This window comes from Crocodylus siamensis, chromosome 5 (genome assembly GCF_052110815.1).
Source record: "Crocodylus siamensis isolate JL-2025a chromosome 5, ASM5211081v1, whole genome shotgun sequence".
Lineage (NCBI taxonomy): Eukaryota > Metazoa > Chordata > Crocodylia > Crocodylidae > Crocodylus > Crocodylus siamensis.
In genome coordinates, this window is record NC_143399.1 from 112,796,356 (window position 1) to 112,818,184 (window position 21,829).

Below are 21,829 nucleotides of genomic sequence, written 5' to 3' on the forward strand. Positions count from 1 at the left end.
TCAGACAACTTCTAAGTCAGGCAACACCAAGTTACTTATACCAGGTTTCCTGTGAATAAGTTAAATTACATCCATATAAGTCCTTTACACTAGAACATATAGTCTAAGTACAGATATTCAAAAAGCCCCTTGCAGACGCACTTTATCAAACTTTACTTAAAGTACTATAAGTAAGAACAGGAATGAGCCAAACAGATATTCACTGTTTGGTGCAGAGGCTCAGTGCCTGAGTGCATTGGCCAGGGCCAGCAGGAGGGTTGCACTCCTAAATGCCTCCCAGGGTAGTGCCAGAGCAGCCCCTCTCTCCAGCCCCTGCCAGCTGGCCAATCATGGCCTGAAGTGACTTAGATTAGACATCCGCAAGAACTACTTCACAGTTAGGGCAGCTAGGAGCTGGAACCAACTTCCAAGGAAAGTGGTGCTGGCTCCTACCCTGGGGGTCTTTAAGAAGAGGCTTGATGCCTACCTGGCTGGACTCATTTGAGTCCAGTTTTTCTCCCACCCAGGCGGTGGGGCGGACTTGAAGATCTACAAGGTCCCTTCCAACCCTACTTCTATGATTCTATGAACTGTAAGATCTCTGGAACGCTCTTGGCACTTATTAATGAGCCTTCATATGCAATAGCTCAGGAAGTGCTCTTAACATGGTCTAATTGCAACATTTAATCTCACCCTACATTTTCAGAATTGGGAATTTACAGAGAGTGCTAACATGCCTGGCACCCTTTTCAAACCTTCACTATATTCAAGCTCACTCAAGTTCTCTCAGTGCTTTCTCAGATTTAAAGCATCCCTCCCAGAGGTGTAGCTGGCCAGCACTGCACCCTGGGCAGCACTTCAGCTTCCCAAATATCGTATGTTCCCATCTCCAGTTCTGGCATTGGAGGGGGGCAGAACAGCAGCACAGGAGCAGCAACTGGAGGCTCACTGTTGCTGGGGAGATGTCACCTCCTTTTTTATTTGCTGCCAACTTATGTATGAAGTGCCAAAAATCATTGTTTCTTGGTGGCAGAAAAAAGAAAAAAAGAAAAAGATGTGACATCTCTCCCAGTCACTTCTCCTGCACTGTGAGCCACTGCTGCTTTTCTTCCCTGCCTGCCAGCAGAGCCAGAGCCATTGCAAGGAAACTACAGGGTGCATGGGAATGGAGGGAAGAGCAGGGGGAGAGAGGGGAAGCATTTACTGCTTCCCACAAATATAGTCTTTATTTCTGTCACAGGGGTTTCCAGGTTCATAACTGCTGAAATGAATTCACAAATCATCCAGTGAAAATTAGCAAATACCTGGCAACTATTATTTCACAATGACTGGATGTGAGGGTGTCCATGCTCAAAGTTAACCCATTAGGTTAATGGATAGTAACACTGTCTCCTGCAAAATACAGTAATCCATATTTTTTCAAGGTGCTGTGCAAACATAAACTGAGCACATGAATATTCTTGACTTTCATGGAATAACTGATGGAAATCTTCAATTACACTGACTTTGCTTAAATGAAATGAAGCACTCAGCCATTATAATGATGAAGTAAATCAATAAACAAAAAATAAATTGGGTACCAATATAAGTGCAGCTATGAGGAAAATGTAAAATAACCCTGTACAAGTGACTGGCAGCTAGCCATTCTCCTTTTAAAAATTAAACCAGAAGGCACTTTGGCATTAACAGCTACAGCCAGAGCTCTGAGATTTTTTAAATCATTATGGCTATCACGTATTACTTATGTGGCAATGGCTTTGAATTAGAGTGAATGTGGTCCAATTCTGCACACTTCATTTTGTGTGCAATACAAAGTAAAGGTTATGTTCTTCTTATGCATCATTGAACTTCAGTTGCACATGGTTGCAAAACATATTTCTTCTTAGTATATGCAGCCATATTCTGGTTTTGTCTTTTCTTATGATTTTTCACACAGTAGGTACACTGCTGGCCTTGCTCCTTTGTTTTGCCTTTATCTGGTACACTGCTGGCCTTGCTCCTTTGTTTTGCCTTTATCTGGTACACTTTTGTATACTTACAATGTCTTGGTTCAGTGATGCAGCATATATCAACAAGTAGTTCAAGTCCAACTCTGCTGCCAGTAGGCAGTCTGACTTAATAACTGTTGATGTTAAAATCTGTCTGATTTCTAATTCATTTCTCTAAATATACAAAATATACATGATGAGGTAAAACAATACAACCTGATACTGACTTATAGTTTGGCTCATTTTAATCAGATGTATGAAAATACCCACCTTATTCATGACCATATTTGTCTCAAACATCTACAGTATTAGTTACAATATGGTTTTTCTTCATCTGCTTTGTGTAAGTGTTGGTAAAACAGTACTCACCTATTGCTGTTCCTAATGTAGTCCATACGATTTGCTTCCTATGTCTGGGCTTCTACCTTGCTTTATCCAAGAGAAGCCCCAGTTTTCATTAAATCCTACATGCATTTGGATTGTAATAGGGAGTGCAATATTGCTTGCAAAACACTGAAGTGACTTATTCTATTCACTAAAGCAGAAAAATTCTACCTGGAAGGGCCTGATGGATAGAGCCAAACACTGGGATTCAAGAAACCAAAGGTCTATTCCCAGATCTGCCATTATCTTCTTAGGGAATTTTCAGCAAAAACATTCCACCTTGGAGCACCTCAGTATCCCATTATCTGTAAAATGGAACAATGAGTTGGATTGCTTTTGGAAAACAGTTTCAGATCTACTAATGAAACATACTTTATCAAGCATACTAAATGGAGCAATATTAATAGCTGCATGTAGAGAGCAGCACAGAGTAGGCCAGTAGCACAACGTGTTTAATTATACCTAACACTTTGCATATACATTAGTGTATGTCTTTGCTTGTCCTACAAGCTTACCAGAATAAAGATACCACAAGCCACAAAATTGGCTGTCATTCCTGCTTTCTCCTCCTCTTTCCTAATAGTAGCATTCCTAGCTGTTCTTAATCTCCATGCACAGATTAACCCACCTATTAGACAAAACCTCTTCTAAATCAATGGAAGGAATAAAAACACCCTCCTTGTCTATGCCTTCTAGTACACAGTCATATGTGTAGCTGCTGTTAGTCTCCTTCCAGTGCCAATCCTTAAGTGCTTTCTTTTTTGGGTATCTTCTCCCTAGGTTTGCTAAATTAAACATACATTTTTTTTTCCATTTGACAGATCTCAGTCAGCAAAATCTAATTTATAAAGCCATGAAATTTGTTTTTTATTTTGCCTACAGGTTTTACAACTTGGCACAAAAAAAAACCCCATTGTACTCTGGGTGAATTTCATCTGTTTGACTGGATTTCATGTCCTTTGTAAATTAAGTTGTCTTACTTTCTCTCTGGAGACGATTGTGCAATCATGTCTCATATGCAGTCACTGACTGCTTATTTTAGTGTTGAGCTTCAGCATGCAAAGCAGTTTCCTCCTAGTCTGCACAACTTCTGTATTTTACATTTCCCTGCCACATTATAGATCCAAAGTGACATTTTCTTCCCTCTCCTCAACTTTTGTTTGCTAGCCCACATTAGTTTTGGCATACTGCTATGTGGAAAGCTGGACCTCAACAAGAATGTGGGTTTGATGCAATTCCATTCCAATAGATGCCAACAGGACTATTCCCATTGACAGCAGTGGATTTTGGTTTAGGCATTTGATCCTTAAGATGACAGGATTCAATCCTTAGGATCCAACAGCACAGACAGAAGTGACAATTTTTGACCGATCTGGCCACAGAAAGCAGTCTGTAGCCATAACCAAACAACTGCATGGCTGCAGACCACTTCAAAAATAGCCAATCGGGCAAAAATATGAACCCTCATTGCATGTGGGGTCAGATGAAGATGCTTCAAAACAGAGCATCTTCTGTAACTTCTGTGTGTGTTGCCTCCTAGTCTTGAGCTGTTTTCAGGTGGGGGGGAAGGGAGCAGAAGGAGTTTGGTCTGGGTTTTTTTCAGTCCCTGCCAGAGGGTGGAGTAGGTGTATTGGAGCCCCCCCCCAAGATGGGGGGGAGTCCAATTCACCCACCCCACCCTCCAGCGCTGGCTGGGGAACCCCTAGAATAAGCTCCCTGTCTTCCCTTTCCCCCCTCCCATTCTGAAACAGGGAGAAAGAAGAGGCTGTTGCTAGAGGAAATCAGGTGCAGGCTCCTAGCCAGCAGCTAGATTCCCTTCCCCCTAAAACTAACAGTGAACTTCTGTTCAGTCTGGGGGAATCACTATAACTCAGAGAATACTTCCTGCAAAGTGTTCTGTTACAGAGGGAAGCTGCATTTCTGTCTGGGCCCCAAGATAACAGGTCACCTACCATTTTGGAGGGAGACAGATGGAAGATATAGAGAAAAGTAAGAGCAAATTATTCAGGGCATTCTGCAAATTAATTTATCTCAAATAATTCTTTTCACAGGATTGTCCTGAATAATATTTCCAATTATACTACTTTGTTTAAGATGTATGAGGCTGAGAGCTCCCTAGTGACAGGGCCAAAAAAATGTACATTTGTGATGCTCCTAATCACCTGGGACAGAATGTCAGGTTGCTCCTGCCCAATGTCATCTGTTTTGTGTAGGACTTTAAACACAAGATTTCCAAATTCAGGAAAGCAAAGAATTTAACAAATCAAATGAATGAATGATTTTTTGGGGGTAGGTAAGGACATAATGCATGATATATAACCGATTTTCACAGATTAGAACGTTTCAGTATTCTTAATCTTCAAATACCAGAATGAGTAAAAAATTTGCTTTTTGGTACCTTGAGAAATCAATTAGCCCTTATCTAGTGTATGCTGCATCTTGTAAGACAGAACAAAATAGGTCACAATAAAATACATTTCATAATTAATTTACCATATTAACTAAGTGACTGCTAAATACATGATTCTATAGGTACTGCATAATGCCCAAGGGGTCTCTAAATCAAAGCCCTTTACATAGCATTTTAATTGCTACGGCTTATATAAGTTTCCTACTGGCTATTAGACAAACATAGCTTCATAATTATTTTAAAATATTCTAAATTGTTATGGAAAGATCCATTGCTGATTATCTAAGGGTAGATTAAGATAGAATTTTGGACGAGCATTGAATAGTGGCAGAAATGGTGGAGATCACTCAAATAATAAATTATGCCATTAAGTATGGAATATGCATTGAAGGGTTTGGCATGGGATGGCAGAAGCCATTGCTATCTTATTTAAATTCTGTGGGGGGCTGCTGGAATGTTTTCTTCCAGGCGTTTGGCTCAGTGAAATTTTGACTCCTTTATTTTACAAAGGCGAGTCTAAAAAGTGGGACTTTAAAAAAACAAAAACAACAACAACAACAAAATCCTTGATTGCCATTAAAGTAAGAGTTCAAAGACCAATTTTCCAACCTTAGCTCTATACTCTGTCATTTTCTCTATACCTTTTCTTTCATTTATAGGCCTTTGAAAAGTCAGAGAAGGTAACTTTTGCAGTCTAGCTGTCTGTTCAGGCCATGCATCAATTCAGGGGGGTCAACTGGGACAACAGCAGCCTGGATAAACTGCAGTAATCCTAAAATAGCAGTGACATTAAGTAATTATTAGAAGCCAAAGAATCTGAAAGAACACTCTTCATTCAGCATCTCATCAATAACCCCAATTACAGGCTTAGAGGATCTAGATTTTCACGTTTCATTCTGGTATACAGTTGTTGTTTGGCTTCTTCCATATATTTTCTATCAGGACATTTGGTGCACTGGGTGAGATATATTACATTTCTGAAGGTGCAGCTGTAAGATCCAGGAGTGGTAATGGTTCTGTTGTTGGGTGTAGTTAGTGTAGGAATGGTGGAGATGTGTTGGCAGGTTTTACATTTCTTGCCCTGGCATAGTCTGGATCCATTTGGTGTGGTTTGGGCCATAGCAGGTTTGCTACTGGTGATGAGGTTAGAGAGGTTTGGTGCTTCTTTCAAGGCTAGGATGGGTGGTTCTGAAAAGATCTCTTTGAGAACTGGGTCTTTTTTTAGTATGGGTTACCATTATTTGAGGATTTCCCTTATACATTCCAAGGAAAGATGGTATGTCATAACTAATGGTGTACAATTTGTGTGGATTTTCTTTTTGTACTGCAGCAATTCTTCATGTGGTTTCCGGGTGGTGTGATCTATCTTTATGGAGGAGTATCCCTGTTGGGTGAAAGCCCTTTTGATATTTGTAAGGTAACGATTCTGGGTATTCTCAGTACAAATTCAGTGGTATCAGAGGGCTTGGCTGTATGTTACAGCTCTTTTGGTGTATGTCCTTAGACTAACATAGCTACAACCACCAATACTACACTGCAGTAATGTAGTCAGAGATACCATTTGAGTACATGTAAATGAGTTAATCTGTTTTGCTTTCCTGTGACATTAAAGATGCAGCAATGATAATTGTGAAATCGGGTAGCTGGTCAAATACTTATCTTGGGAAGGTTTAAACTGTCCATGCTAAAACCATGCCACTAGGTCTTCATGCTATTGGTAACTAAATTAATGCTAGCTTGGGTATTCTTTCACATACTGCAAATCACATCTCTGATGGCAATGTAGAGGGTGAATTCTAGACACGCACATTTCTAGAGAGAATTCAGTTATTTCCCCCTATTTATACTACATTTGTAAGAACCTTGCATTTTTGTCTGCATGGGATTATTAACTCTGCAGCCTGTTCAAACAAGCCAGAACTGATTGCTTATGCTCTGTTTAAACAGTCAGAAAGGAAACCGGCATACTGTTGTGACTTGCAAAGCTTACTGCCTAGGTATTTTCTTATAACTTTTGGCCAATTTGTTGTCATTTGCTGAGCCACAGTATTTCACTGGAACACAAAATCTGATTTACAGAAATTTAGGCTCACAGTTCTTTGTTGGGTTAATTCCCCTGGATCCATTTATAAGTGTTTTTGGATATCTGTAGTAAGTAGTAGCTTGACAGTACAGAGAATAAACTTTATTTTACTCTTGTGATTTATAACTGTTCTTGTGAGAATTTTGCCTTTATTTACATGCCAGCTAGTGATGGCTCATATATCACTGTTTGTCTTACGGGAAGTGTTTATCATAGGAGATAAATTTCCAACTCAAAGCCTACTTTTCACATTCCGTACCTAAATATTTACCTTTTTAAGAAGAGACATACATGCAATTACCATTAAGCAGGAAGAAAGAAACCCCCACCTTTTGCCTGGAAACCTATAGCATACAATATTGTACTTACTTAGCTTTCTTCACTGCTTAATTTGTCTTGCACTCAGGAAGTAGCTTAATACAAATCATCCAGCTAGCAAGCACACTTACCTGCCACTAACAGAAATAGGTTCTACTTAAAACTCTGTAAACAAATAACCCCCTGAACCTTAGGATACATTACTACATACCTTCCCCCTAACTATAAAGAGCACTTTTTATTTTTTTCTGAGAAGCATTGGGGAAAAGGATTGGTTTGTTTTTCCGTTCTGTCAAATCATTTTTTTCTAGTCACAGACAAACGTAGCAACTACAGAGTTACCAGCCTCCATCACATTAGAAAAAGGTTGAAATGGTTTTGTAACTTGAAGTTTTTCATATCTGATTTGCAGAAAATAGTTTACATTTTTTAACTTTCAAAATAAATAGTCAAGATTTTTTAAAGGGAAATGTTCATAAAGGTTTTCCTCTGGTTGGAATCTTAAAAAAATTAACATATATTAATATATATTAATATATATTTTCACTATTGATTAGCTTGAATGTTAGAGCTAATGAGAGAGAAAACAGAAATTTAGATAGATATATCAATATCTGTTTTCTCTCTAATTAGCTGTAATATTCAAGCTAATCAATACTGAAGATTATATGTGGTCAATGAATTTAAGATTAACAGCATGCATTTTCATCCAAAACAAAAGTTTGAATAAGCTTCATGGGATGTGGTAGATAAAACTGACCGTTTTTTTAATGTCTTCTTGTTAGTTTGAAATCTGCTTAAATTTGGTAAAGGCCAGATGAATTTTATATCTATGCAAATAAAAACAAATATAAAAAGCTAAATCCAGAATGGTAGATTAATACCATACAGCTGATGAAAAAACAGCAGTCTTAAAGAATGCTTTATGCTTTGTAATTTTATCGCAATGATTTACGAAGAGCTTGACAGCTTAAAATGTAGACAGAATAAGAATAAGAGTAAACATAGCCTAGATTAAATTATACATTATTATTAAGAAGCAAATGTTATTGTTTCCTATTCGAAATGTCATTCAGAGGGTATGGCAACATTTTCCGATGCTATTTCTTTTCCACTTGTATATTAAAAACTAGTGATCAGGGAAGAAAACCTTATCTGGAGGCTCAGATTTATTTTTAATGATTGTTTAATTGAAATCAAAATATATCATTTCAAAAACAACATAGTTAATTAAGTCTAGAACAGCACCACCATATTGACTGCTGCATAATTTAGCAAAGCATATTTTTACAAGCACAGCTTGCAACAGCTTCCTTGCCTTTGCACCAAGAAAGAATCAAAGTTTTCTCATGCATGTGAAATCCACAGGTCATTTAAGTCATAGCAAAAGTCCCGCTGGGCCCAGGATCTCACCCAAAATGACAACTAGTAAAAGTCAGAACCAAAACTTGGTTCATGACACCTAGGGCAGAAAGCATGTACAAATCCTATTCTGGGCTTGTTCCAAAGTTAGTGGGAGTGTCTCCATTACTTCACTGGCTTTTATATCAGGCCTTTGACCCTTCAAGCATTTATTTCAGCAGAACTCTGCCAGCGTAGACTGATTACTCAGCAAACATATAGGCACACAACTTGAGTCATGGAAGCAGTCTTGCTGAAATATTGCCATATGGACAAAAAAGAAAAGCTCTTATAAATGAGATTGAATTGTGCATATCTAGGCTGTATCCTCTGGGATGTAAAGCATACAAGAGAAAACAAACAAGCAAACAAAAAAAAACACAGTAAAACTAGACCATGGAGCAAAAGTAGTCCCACTGAACTCAATTTGCAAGATTTATGGATTTCAACAAATTCCCATCAACACGACAAAAAATTGCATGCTTAAAAAATAAACACATTTCTTTGTAGGACTGCGTTTTTAGAGCCATACCTTTTGTTCCTGGATTATTTTATGTCCCATGCTTTGCTGAACACATCAACAGCATTTAACAAAATATAATACTAATATAATTAATAAAAATAATTGTATGATTACTTATTTTAAATGATTATCTGCAATAAATACAGCTGATGACTAAACTATATGCCAAACTATGTTTATGTGGAGCTGCAGGAGATTTTCCCAGGCCACTGGTAAACTACAGCTTCCGATGCCCTTCAAATTTTAGAATAATTTTATGAGACTCAATGTATATAATATTAGTTCTCAAAAATACAATGGTAAAAGGCAAATCAAAATGCAGTGGAAGGAAGTTAAAAAAAAATCCTTGCTGGCTAGAGTTTAAAGAAGACTATTTATAATTCCAAACCAAACAAATTATACAGAGTAAGGAATGTTCATAGTACTAACTCAAAAAAAAAAAAGTTGAGCAACATGATGTTATTATCCAGACTACAAGCCAACTTTCCCTTCCTACATTTTTGCTTGGGTTTTTTTTCTCTGAGACTACTGGACCTGCAGCTCTGATCAAATCAAATTGAAATGCTCCTGAGTAAATCAGGGCATCACATTTCAAAGAGCATCTGTCTTTCACTGGAGATAATTTGTCTGTACCATTCTGTCTGCTTTCTTAGGTCTTAAAGCTGCAGACAAGGATGTACTTACTTTTCTGCAAGCAGACACTCTCATTTGCTCCTTGTAAACTGAAAACTAGCACAGATATGTGTTGTCAGAATTGAACTAAATGTTTTGTGTCTATGCGTGTATGCTTCTTTTATCATATAGTAAAAGCCGCGCTATCCAGCACCTTAGAAACTAACATACTCCATTAATGGCATGTTGGTCGACATGGCAAAAGCAAAACCGGAAGTGCCCCCTGTGGCGCTTCTGTTTTTGCTGAGCCCCCATGGCCTGGGGTAAAGTAGCCTGTATGGGGCCCCCCTCCAGTCCCCTGGCACATGACATGGCAGGAGGGGTAGCAGCACACCAGATGCAGCAGTAGAGGCGGCAGCCCAAACAGGCAAAGAAGCCTGTTCAGACCTCTCAGGTAACCAGCATATTTGGTTATCTGGCACCCCATATCTCCCATGGGTGCTGGATAACAGAGCTTTTGCTGTAGTTGAACATTCTTCAAGAGATGTCTGATTTTTCATGGAACTTTTTCATTGTTCAATTTATATGTGATGTGGTATGTTCTTAAAGAGCTGCACCAATAGCTCTAGTCTATAGCATATATATCTGTACATATGTTATCTTTGTTATCTTTATCTATTTATGTAACTAATAATACATTTGTATATAGTTAAGTTCCAGATTTTATACATACATACATATTCTAGTTATAGATATAACTTTAAACCTTATTGTCTATAATGAGTTACCACCACCGGGGTTTCAGGTAAGTCACAGGTAAACACAGGTAAATAATAGCAAAGGGGGTCCCAGCTGATTCCACAAGCAGGGTTATAGACTCTATTAATACACAAATATAGAGGTGCACAAAATATTAGGTGCAATATTACACAGTATATCAAAAATATCAAAATTATCACAATTCTTATGTGATGCTATATCCCAAGGATATATGCTACCTCAAATAGGGCTCATGCCTGCACAGGTAAATGGCCTGTCTAAAAACTGATAAACATAAGGTAATATAGGACAACAACAAGTAAGTACAGGCATGTGAAAGTAAGTATAGGGGAACAATCACTAAATGCAAATTGCTGGTACAGGGTCCAGCAGAGGCCCAGCAAGGATCTTGTAACTATAAATTTACACATATAATAATGTACAAAATATGAGGCGCAGCAATATCAGGTACTATAACCCTTCAGTGCTCCTATCTGGCAGGAGCCTCCTGGGCCCTCACCCACCCATGGCCCTGTGCACCAAGGGCTCAGCCTTTTGGCCAGGGACAGAGGCTCAGGCCACCCTATACAACACTGGGGCTTGGTCCCCCTGACTAGCTGCGAACTATCTATGCACCGAGACCTTGGCTACGTGCCAGGAGTGTTGGACCTCAAATAACTGCCAGGGTCTTGGGACCTGCCATGCAACACTGCCTGCACTGAGCCCATGACGCTTACCAAGTTGCAGACCTGGGCTACCTCAAGCAGCTCCCAGGGTCTGGACTCCATTAACCATCTGGAGCCAGGGCTGATTGCTGAGTCTCTCCAGTGAAGGAAGTCTCTGGGGCAACTGGAAACTCCAACCGGGCAGCTCTCCCCAGCTCTTCATAGCCCTGCTTGCTTCTTTGTCCCTCGATGCATCTGCTCCTTTATTCTCTTCGGCGGTTCCACCCCACAAAGTTCTGCCAGACGAGGGGAGTGAAGTCTCGAACCAGGTCTGAAGCTTCTTCTATTTTTTTTTTCCTCTCACCCTGAGCAGGGGCAGGGTGAAGCCCCTCCCAACAGTTACCCAATTGGTAGATGGGCTCCACCAATCACAACAGAGATTCTCCGAGCCTGGATGCACTGGGCTGTATCAATAAGTATGCCATATATATCTGCGCAAATAACACAGGAGAAAAAGTGGACCTATCTTGGCCAGATTCCGAAAATGCTGGATAACAGGTATGTAAGACAAACCTGCTTTTGGGAACCACAAGGCGAAGGAACAGAAGTGAACCCTGAGGAAGCCTCCACAGGACATAGAGAACTGAAGCAACAACTTTAAGGTCAACAACCTGAGCAAATTAACCTGACTGGCCCAGGAAAGTATTGGTTGGCAACCATAATTAACCTCTGCCTAGCCAACTGATGGTTCCAGAAGTGGGCTGGATTGGAATGTGGTTCCTAAATAGAGTCTGAAAATAAAAGTTACCCAAAGCACCTAAATAATATAACATTGATGAAACTTGGGCTCCCAAGCAGCTAAACCATTTTTGAAAAAAATCAAAACTTGGGTCCTTTTGTAAATCTTATGTTACATCTTCAAAGGCATAAGTTTAAGTCATCATGAGAAAGAAGCCTAGAATAAGTCCTTTCAACACGATAAAATGATTGCTGCTATTTTGCAACAGTAATCATGAAATTATATTGCCTTGGACCTCAGAAAGGAGAATATGGTTTTTGAAGATAGATTGCTTAAAAATTAGGAGTGGACACACATCGCAGATATAGAAATATCTTTTCAAAAGGTGTATTTTAAAAAGGAATTAAGGTATAACCAGGCACTTTTGCAACAAGTCAGACTTCTTGCCAAAGGAAATTACAGTGCATCAGAGTACACTTGGTTAACTGAGTCTGCTGTAGCATGCACATGCCAGCAGACTCCAGCATCACATGTATCAGCATCCCATGCTAAAAAAGGGCAGCGGGGGTGCTTTAACTAAAGTTTGTTGGATCAGCTTAAGTTAAAGCACCCCTTTCACCATTTTTCAGCATGGGGATGCTGGTACATGTGATACTCCAGGTGTTTTAATTGGAACAGCTCGCAGAGCTGCTCCAATTAAAGCGCCTTCCCCCACCTCCCAGAGCACTTATATAAGCACCCAATAATTTGGATTTCTAAAACAATAACTACACTTTATGAACAGGCTTCAGTATTGCCCCCAAGTGATTTGGTATTGTTTTTAGTTCATCAGAATTCTTCTTTTTCTTTGTGCATTTTCAAACCCTTCTCATATATTAATAAAGTGGGGCATTTTTCCAGAAAAGGATTTAATTAACTGGAGGGAAAAGGAGAAGTTCTTACATTTGCATTTAAAACATTTGTAAATGTGAGTGAGATAAAAGATAACAAAGACAATTAGCCAAAAATATGGCTAGAAGCATTATGGTATCTCTAAAAGTTCAAATTGAGAAAACAGCCAAGTTTTAATCCAAATACATGTGAAAAGTCATCATCATATCAACATAAAAAAACTCAATCCTATGAGACAGCAAAAATAAACCTAAAACTACATAGTTCATCTTTCTTTTGCTTCCCCTTCTCAGTTTTCGCAGGAACTGAAAGTCACCAAGATTCTTAAATGCATTAAGAATATCCAGTAAAACAACTGCTATAGAAGTTTATGATTTTTATATTAATTCTTGGGATGTACAAAAGAGGAGAGATTTAAGGGTCATATAGTAACAGGAATCAGTGCCCAGTCTGATCACTAATAAAAAGGATCAGAAGAGAAGCTGTCAGCTGTTATTTTCTCTACCCCTCTGAGATTCTACTCAAACTGCCCCAGGAATCTAGTCATATATCTACTTCTATTTAATTTGGAAGATTTTTTATTAGATTTTAGTTGCAAACTGGGAAGTACCTGAACATGAGCAGGAACATCTTACAATCCCACTGCAACATTCCAAATGATCTCTGAAGCTTTACTGTTCTTCTGACAGTTTGTTCTCTTCAGCTAGATACAGATGTTACACTTAATGTGCATTAAGAATGCAGAAAGTGCTTTAAGAACAGATGTTCATGGCACTTAAAGTTCTTTAAAAATGGCAGATCCTGCTCTAAGTTAATGCTCAATGAATGTAGTATTAGACTAAAGCACTTAAGCTTAAGGTATTTTTTTAACATGTGTACCATATCCCCTGTACTTCAATGTGGATGGAATTCTGATGCCGTCTCAGGGGCCCCTTGCTTGGCAGCTTGCTAGCCTCAGCCACTGCTTGTCTGCTTTGAGTGAACACCAATCCAGCCCCAACTCTGGGCTGTGTGACAGGGTGGCAGAAACATCCTATCATGAGAATGAAGGAGGAAACAAAGAAAAGAAACCTCCCAGGGGAGAACCCAGACAAAAGGTGAACTGTGGCAAGCCCAGGCAGGAAGGACACATGCCCTGGCTCAGCAGGGAAAACAGCTGAGGCCATGGCTGATCAAAGGCTGCCATGGCAAACCTAGCTGCTCCACTTCAAGACCAGAGCAGAAAGAGAGACATGGCCAAGGAGAAGAAAAAAGCTGCACTGAAGAGGGAACAGATGGGAATCCAGGAAGGCAGCAAATCACACGCTGCCACAGCAAACACAGCTGGTCCAAGAGAGAAATTTTAAGGGATGCCAAGAGTGCAGTCAGCATCGGTCCTGAGAAGTAAAGAGGAGAGAAGACATGGTGAAGGGAGAGAGACAGCATGAGGAGGGATAAACCCTGGGACCCCAGCGTCCAACTTACCTGGTGAGAGCCAGCGATGAGACAGAGGAGAATTCCCCATTGGTGTGTTCAGTCCTAGGGGGTGAAGATAACCTCTTTGGGAACCTAAAGAAGCAAGGAGACAGGGATGAGATTACACCCTGGAGAGGGGCAAGTCCAGCCAACCCTGAAGGTTAAGGGTGGGATTTGAACCGGGAACAGTTGTCTTTGGACCTGTGTGGCAAAGAATGGGCCAAGCAGCCAAACAGGGCAAGTGGCCTCAACAGAAAGTCCAGAAGACGGGGACTGGAGTCTTCAGTCTGATAGACAAAGAACAACACGTCCAGAACATCAGGTGTGGTAAGGGCAGGGTATGGAAATGGTGGAGCCTTGAGAAGAGGAGCTGACCTCATAAGCCTATAAAAGATCTTTTGTCTCTCAAGAATAGTGTCTTGGCACTTCTCTTTCTAACATCAAGATGTGGCAGAAGAGTCTCTAGGGACAGGACACATCCCATTCCAGCAGAAAGAGACAACTCAGCTCCAGGTGGCATCACCAACTTCTCACAGGCTGTCACAGAGAGAAGACAGAAAAGGCTCTGTCTCCTCCCCACACAACCAGGGGGTGGGGTGGGGAAATGAAGCCACATGGATTCCCCGCCCCCCCCAAGATTATGAGTTCAGGTCTTGGTGGGGGGCTGGGTCCATGCAGAATAGAAGCTCTGCCTCCCTCACCCCAGTTCCCAGCACTACAAAAAGCAGGCATGCTGCAGCTTCTGGATGCAGCTGTCAAGAGGCTGGGGCAGGGAAGAAAGAATCCCCTCGCTACCCTAACAGTCCCCTCCAAAACTTGCTGGCTGCGGTCTTTGGGAGGGGGCCAGGTCAGGCCAGGCAGAGCTGGGACCACATGGTGGGGGGCCTTCCTTCGCCCACCTCCCTTTGCCTGAGCCTGCTGAGAATGATACCCAGAAGCTGCAGCATGGGGCTGCCCAACTAGCTTTTTGCTGTGCTGGGAACAGGGACCAGGGGAGAAGGGAGCCCTCCCTCCTCCACTGTGAGAGCCCACAGCTTGCTGGTTGGGGGGCTGGGGGGGAAGATGAGCTGGTTCTTCACAGATGGAGGGCTCCTTTTCTCCCCTCCCTTCCCCCAGTTTCTGGTGTGGCAAGAAAATGGCCATGCAGCCTCATGCTGCAGCTTCTGGCTGCAGCTGTCAAGAAGCTGGGGTGAGGGAAGGTGGGAAGGGAGTCCCCCTACCATGTGGACCCAACCTGTCCTCCCCCCAAACCCCAGGCAGCAAGTTGTGGGACAACTCTCCCTTTCCCCCCAGCCCCAGGTCCCAATGCCATGAAAACCTAAGCAGGTAGCCCATGCTGAAGCTGTCAAAAGGCTGCAGCAGAAGAGGGGAGGGAGCCCTCCCTACCAAGCAGACCAAGACTGAAAGCTGTAGGGGGGTCCTAGCAGTGGGGTTCTCTGTTCCCGCTGCTCTTCTTCCTGCCCAGATGCTGCTGGCAGTTGCCAACTGACAGGGGGAAGGGCTGGACCTGACAGCCTCCTAAGAGGTGTGTAGGAGAGCTCCACACCAAATGCCAAATCCCTGTTCATCTCCATTCTAGCTTTTAGCACTTCAAGTAAAATGCGATAGAGAGTTTCCACCAGGAACTTTGTGAACACCTATGCATAACCATAAGCTTCTTCTGTACCCTTATTTTCCCCTTCTATATCTCTCCTTCCAACCCCCTGCCCTTTTTCTATCACCTCTAATTGCATTCTCTAAAAATATGTTATATTGCAGAAAATCATTTTTGCAACCTTTAAACATGTTAAATACAGACCATTACCTGAGCAGATGTCGCTGTTTGTTTTTGTGACTAGAACATGCAACAGAGTCATATCACTTTCAAAAGCTTGCAACAGAAATGAATAGCAGCAGCAAAGCCTTTTCAGAAAAGTCATTGATATATGGAACCGGAATCTCTATGTAGTCTCAGGTGCAGATGGCTCTTAAAGTTCTGTGAAAATGGAGGATGGGAATGCTTTACTCAGATCTGTTTCTTCTGTATATACAGAATCACACCTGCTGATGGTGAAAAACGTAAGCTTGATATTGTATTTTTTTCTTTAACCCCAGAGCCCAGAAGATGGATTCCCTTGGCCATCATCATGGGTAGATCTAGGATTTTGGGAAGGGAGTGTGGGAGTGGTAACCGCTGCTGCAGAGGTGGGTACACCCCAGCTTCAGCCTCCACCCCACTGTGGTGGGCAAGCCATGCCTTGGGAGCCGCAGCAGCAACTTTAAGTTTCCAAAAAGGTAAGAATCCCATCCCCCCTGATCTCAGCAACCCCCCCACCCCCAACATCCTTAGTAGCATATCTCTCTATCCCTGCCCTTTCATCCTTAGCAGCATAGCCCTCCTATTCTTCCTCTTCCCCACCTGCTGCTGCCATGGTCTGCACTGTCCCAGGAACAGAAGAGGGAGGGTGCTGGTCCAGGAATGTAAGAGGGAGGGGGCGGTCAAGAGCTGCTCCAGCTGGGAATAGTGGCAGCAGTGGTGGCAGCAGGTATGCTTCTCCTCCTTTCCCATTCCCTCTGGGTTGTGGTTTAGGACTATTGTGGGGGAAGAGGTCCAGAGCTGCTAAAGTGGCTCAGCAAAGAACAGTACCAGTAGTGGTAGGCCAGTTCCCCTGCCTCCTGCACTTTGTCCAGGGCAGGACAGGCAGAGAGGGTAAACTCACCCCACTACCACTGATCCCAGCTGGAGCAGAGCAGGAGAGGGTGCAAGAGCCACATCTCCCCATCCTACTCCCAGATCAGCTGGGGACAGTCAGGACTGCATCAGCTAGTGGAGAATGGAGAACAGGAGTTGGAGGAATATGTTGCTGAGGAAGGAGAGGAAGGAAGAGGGTGACAAGAGAAAGGAGAAGAGGAATGGGGAGAACAAGATTCTTATCTTTATGGGGGCTTAAAATCCCCAACTATTGTTCCCTGGGTAGGGTTTAATAGGGGAGTGCATCCATGCCACTGCACCCACTTTAGATCTGCCTCTGGCTATCATCATCCTAATTATTTCAATTCCACTCAGTTACACCTGTGGATCCTCACTCTCTCCATATTAAGCCTGCAGTGTTCAGTGCAGAAATCCATTGCCTTCAGATCCACAAGACCTTTATTACAAAAGATGATGCATGAAAAAGGAATGACTCAGCTTCTCTGATCCTAGACTGTGTTTATATGTTTGACATTTAGGAATAAAACTGTAGCCAAAGTCCATATGACATGCAACAACAGACAAATAATAAATGTACAAACACCATTCTAAGATTTTTATAGAATTTCTTATCAGAGCTAAACAGAACTTGAGCAGTCCAGGCGTAGCAACAAACAGGAGAGAAAAAATTGGAACACCTTAGACTATCTTAGATAACTGACTGGCTTTGTGCTGTCAGGGCTGCTGGTAACAATCAAAATTTTGGGACAGAACAGAGCAGATCACCTGCCTGGAAGATGGGCATAACGATAGCTATACTATGCATAATACAACCAGGCCCCGTTTACTGGCAATTCTTAAAATGCTGCAGATGTTAGCTTTGCCATTATATGATTTTACAGCAATTTTACCTACACCCCCAGCCCCGCAACAGCCAGCCAGACAGACACATACATTTAAATATTTGCAAGGGTACTGACAGTTTGAAGTTACTGAATAGCGTTATTGCTGAATAAATAAATCATATGGAAACATAGAAGAGTAAGGTTGGGAAGGACCTCTGGATATCATCTAGTCCAACCCCTGCCTGAGACAGGATCATTCCTATCCAAACCATCTCATATCCTTTGTCTAACCCAGGGGTTTTCAACCTTTTTGGATCAGTGTACCCCTGGCAGCTGCATGCGGAGCAGTGTAGCCCTGGCAGCCAGACGCAGAAATGGTGGGACAGGGGTAGCACCCAGCCAAACACAGAGCGGCAGAAGCCACCACGTGTGAGGTTCTCCAGCCCCCCATGTTCAGCCAGGCGGGCAGCACCACTGGATGGTGTGTGGTGACTCTCCATCCCCATCCACCTGCCTGTGCATACCCTGTAGGGACTTCTAAAGTACCCCCGGGGGTACACTTATCCCTGGTTGACAACCCCTGGTCTACACAGTCAACCCTGTCACACAACTACAAGTTACAGAAACCTCACCTGCCACAAGTAAAGCAGGGGGGCAACAGCAGCAAATGTCCTTCTGCTGCAACTGTTGTTACAATGTGCTCCAGCAATCCAAGGAAGACAGCCCCACTCCCCGCTACAGAGGAAGGGAAAACCCTTGTTATCTTCCTTCAAGCATCTGTTTAATGCCAACATTGAGAGCTACTTGTTCTTCTGCTATTCTGAGAAGTTAGATGGAGTAGAACAGATTTTCCCAAACCATCTAAAAAATACCGTTAATTCTGGCTAGAAATCGGGGGTGGGGGTGCTAAAGCAGCCCTCCCTTCCCTTCTACAATGCTGAGCTGAGGCTGGGAGTAGCTACACCCCAGCAGAATGCTCTGATTAGGGAAGGGTATAAACCTCCACTCTGCCTGCACTGTCCCAGGCTTTTCCCTGCTAAGTGCTCAAGGGACAGGAGTGTTGCCAGCCCTAGCTGAGGCAAAAGGGGTATGTGCATCTGTTGATGATACTGAGGATTTTAATTGCCATATCCCTGCTTCTTCATACTGTATGAAAACCTGACAGGCAAGGGAGCCAGCACAGGGCTGATAACAGAGTTTTTGAGTCCATCAACAAAACAGCTTATTAGTTCAAGCTTTTCTTAAACCACTTTTCCAAGGAAGGAAAGGAGGCACATTACCAGCTGACCTGTTGATTATCTCCAAAAAGCCCTAGGTGGATGCTGTTCTGTCTGCCTGTCCCAGTGAAATTAGACAGAGATGCACAGAAACCTCTCAGCATAAGCTAGCATACCACATGACTAGGGTCCATGGGGCTGGGGTCTGTGCTAGGGGAGATGGGAGGGAGGAGGGATCCCTGCTTGAGCAGCAAGCAGTAAGGGGGTGGGGCAGGGGGAAGCTAGGCAGATACTGCTGTGCCTGCAGTCTCCACTGGCGGTCTAGCTAGGGAACAGAGGGGTGGGGCCAACCCTCTTCTCTAGAGCAGACAGCACAGCACAGCACAGGGCTACAAAGCATCTGGGATGCTGGGGGACTCTGGCTTAGCTTAAACCAGGAAGGGATCTGGGACAGGCATTGCATAAACCGGTTTGACCTGAATCATTTCAGTCTGATACTGCATTCAGCCAGGTTTATCTTATATCAGTTTCAGCCATTTTGAAATATGCACTGAATTTATATTCTGCTACAGGTTTCAACAAGTTTGTGATCACTTAAACTGGTTTCTGTGTAACTTTGATCCCTAGCCCTCATGTTCAAGTTATACCTATCATCAAAATCAGACAAATGGCTCTTGATTTACACTGGTGCAAGACAAGAAAACACTTAGATTCATTGTTTCGTTGAGAACATTTTCATTGACTTCAACAGAGACAAAATTTTACCCATTCTTACTAAATAGAAGGAGGAAAGAAATAAGTAGATGAAGAAAAGCTGGTAGAAGGAATTAAGTTTGCAAAATTCTATAAAAGGCATGAAAGGAAATTATCTTTTAATATGTTAATTAGTGTCATTTCAACCATGTATGGACTATCAGTTCATGCTCATTTACCACTCAACATCTGAAGACTATATTTAAATTTTTTTAAAGTTAATTATACCTCAATAGGGTTTTAATGGTCCTGATTTAGAAGACTTAAATGCATATTTAAACTTTACTAATAATTATCATGATATGTTTTTTGTTCCCTAGTGAGTTAATTTCAAATCTGGAATAATGCAAAGGAAAACAGCATGGAGAAATGATAATGCATCTCTAGATATGTTTAATAGCTATGCTCAAACAGCTATACTCCTGAAAAGGCTTATGTCACTTCATATCAAGTAGATCGGATCAAGATCATACCATTTAAATGAGATTATATTATAGTACCTTAGGAAAGTAAGGCTAGAAGGGATCTCATGAGGTCATCTAGTCCAGCCTCCTACTCAAGGCAGGATTATTCCCAACTAAACCTTCTTAACCAAGTACCCGTCTTGAAAATGTCCAGGGATGGAGATTCCATAGTTTCTCTAGATAGCCTGTTCCAATACTTGACCACCGCCAGAGTCAGAAAGTTCCTCTTAAGCTCCAACCCAAATTTTCCATACTGAAGCTTAAGGCCATTGCTTTTTGTCTTGCCACCTACAACCACAGAGAAAAGCCCACCTCAATCTTCCCTATAATTGCCTTTAAGGTATTTGAAGGCTGTTATCAAACCCCCCTTCAATCTTCTCTTCTCCAAATGAAATAATTCCAGTTCTTTCAGCCTTTCCTTATAAATCTTGCTTCCCAGGGACCTAATCATTTCTGTTGCTTTCACTGGACTCTTTCCAGTACACAGTACTCCAGGTGCAACCTCATCAGTGCTGAATAGAGCAGAAGAATTGCTTCCTTGTTGTGTAAATGACTCTCCTATTAATACAACCCAGTACACTCTTGGCTTTTTTGGCAACAAGAGCATAGTGTTAGCTTATATTCAACTTATAGTCTACTGTAATCTCTCGGTCCTTTTCTGCAATACTGCAACCTAAACAGTCATTTCCCAGTCTGTATTTGTGAATGCAGTTTTTTGGTCCAAGTGCAGGACTTGGCACTTGTCTTCATTAAATCTCAACTGATTGGAAAAATGGTCTGTTATCAGTTTAACCAGGTCTGGAACCTAGCCCTACCTGCCAGAGGGTCTGCAGCTACACTCAGCTTGATGTCATCCACAAATTTACTAAGTGTGCATTCAGACCCATTTTCTAGATCATTAATGAAGATATTAAACAATGCCAGACCCAGGACACACCCAGGAAGAACCTCCACTTGATACTCCCCAACTAGACATGAGTCACTGATGACTAGTCATTGAGCAACATGATCCAACCAGTTACGTATTCACCTTCCAGAATGTTTGTCTAGCCTGTGTTTTCATAGCTTGTTAATGAGAATGTTGTGGGAGGTAATGTCAAAAATTTTGCTAAAGTCAAGGTACATCACATCCACTACTCTCCTTGCAGCCATACAGCTGTCATCTTATCACAGAAGGAAATCAGGTTGGTCCGGTATGACTTGTTCTTAATATATTCATGCTGGTGGTTCCTGATCCCCTTCTTCTGTATGTGTATCACACAGATTCCTTGAGGATCTGCTCCATCACCTTTCCAGGCTGACTGGTCTATAGTTCCTTCCTTCTTTCTTAAACATGAGCACTATATCTATCTTCACCTGACCTCCACAAGTTCTCAAAGGTCATAGCTAATGACTCTAGAATTATTTTAGTCAATTCCTTCAGTACCCTATGGTACATCCCATCCAGCCCTGCCCACTTGAAAGCATCTGGCTTCTTTAAGTAGTCCTTAACCATATTGTAGTTGACTTTATTATTGAAGTTTGAAGTTAAAAAGACATTAAATACTTCAGCCTTTGCTACCTCATCTGTAACTAGATTGTTTTCTATATCCAGCTTGTGTACTATTGCGTTTGCCTCCCAGCAGATGTCCCCATAAGTAAAGTCCCAACCCGCCCTTCCCCTCCCATGATA

At 41.9% G+C, this 21,829-nt stretch overlaps 1 protein-coding gene across 3 annotated transcripts in view; it reads right to left on the reverse strand.

Annotated features, from left to right (window-relative positions):
* Nucleotides 1-8,336: 8,336 nt before the first annotated feature.
* Nucleotides 8,337-21,829, reverse strand: part of LOC149864456 (uncharacterized) — a 250,048-nt gene continuing 236,555 nt past the window's right edge. For 2 of the 3 annotated variants that reach the window (XR_016442727.1, XM_090049961.1), the window contains exons 5-6: nucleotides 14,217-14,300; nucleotides 8,337-14,128 (exon numbers count right to left, since the gene is read on the reverse strand). Coding sequence is in view for 1 of the 3 variants with exons in the window: in XM_090049961.1 (XP_089906087.1) it covers nucleotides 14,271-14,300 (30 nt within the window). In the remaining 2 variants the exon portion in view is untranslated. Of the gene's footprint in view, nucleotides 14,129-14,216; nucleotides 14,301-16,011; nucleotides 16,183-21,829 lie in introns of all 3 variants that reach the window. The other variant, XR_016442726.1, reaches the window with a different exon arrangement.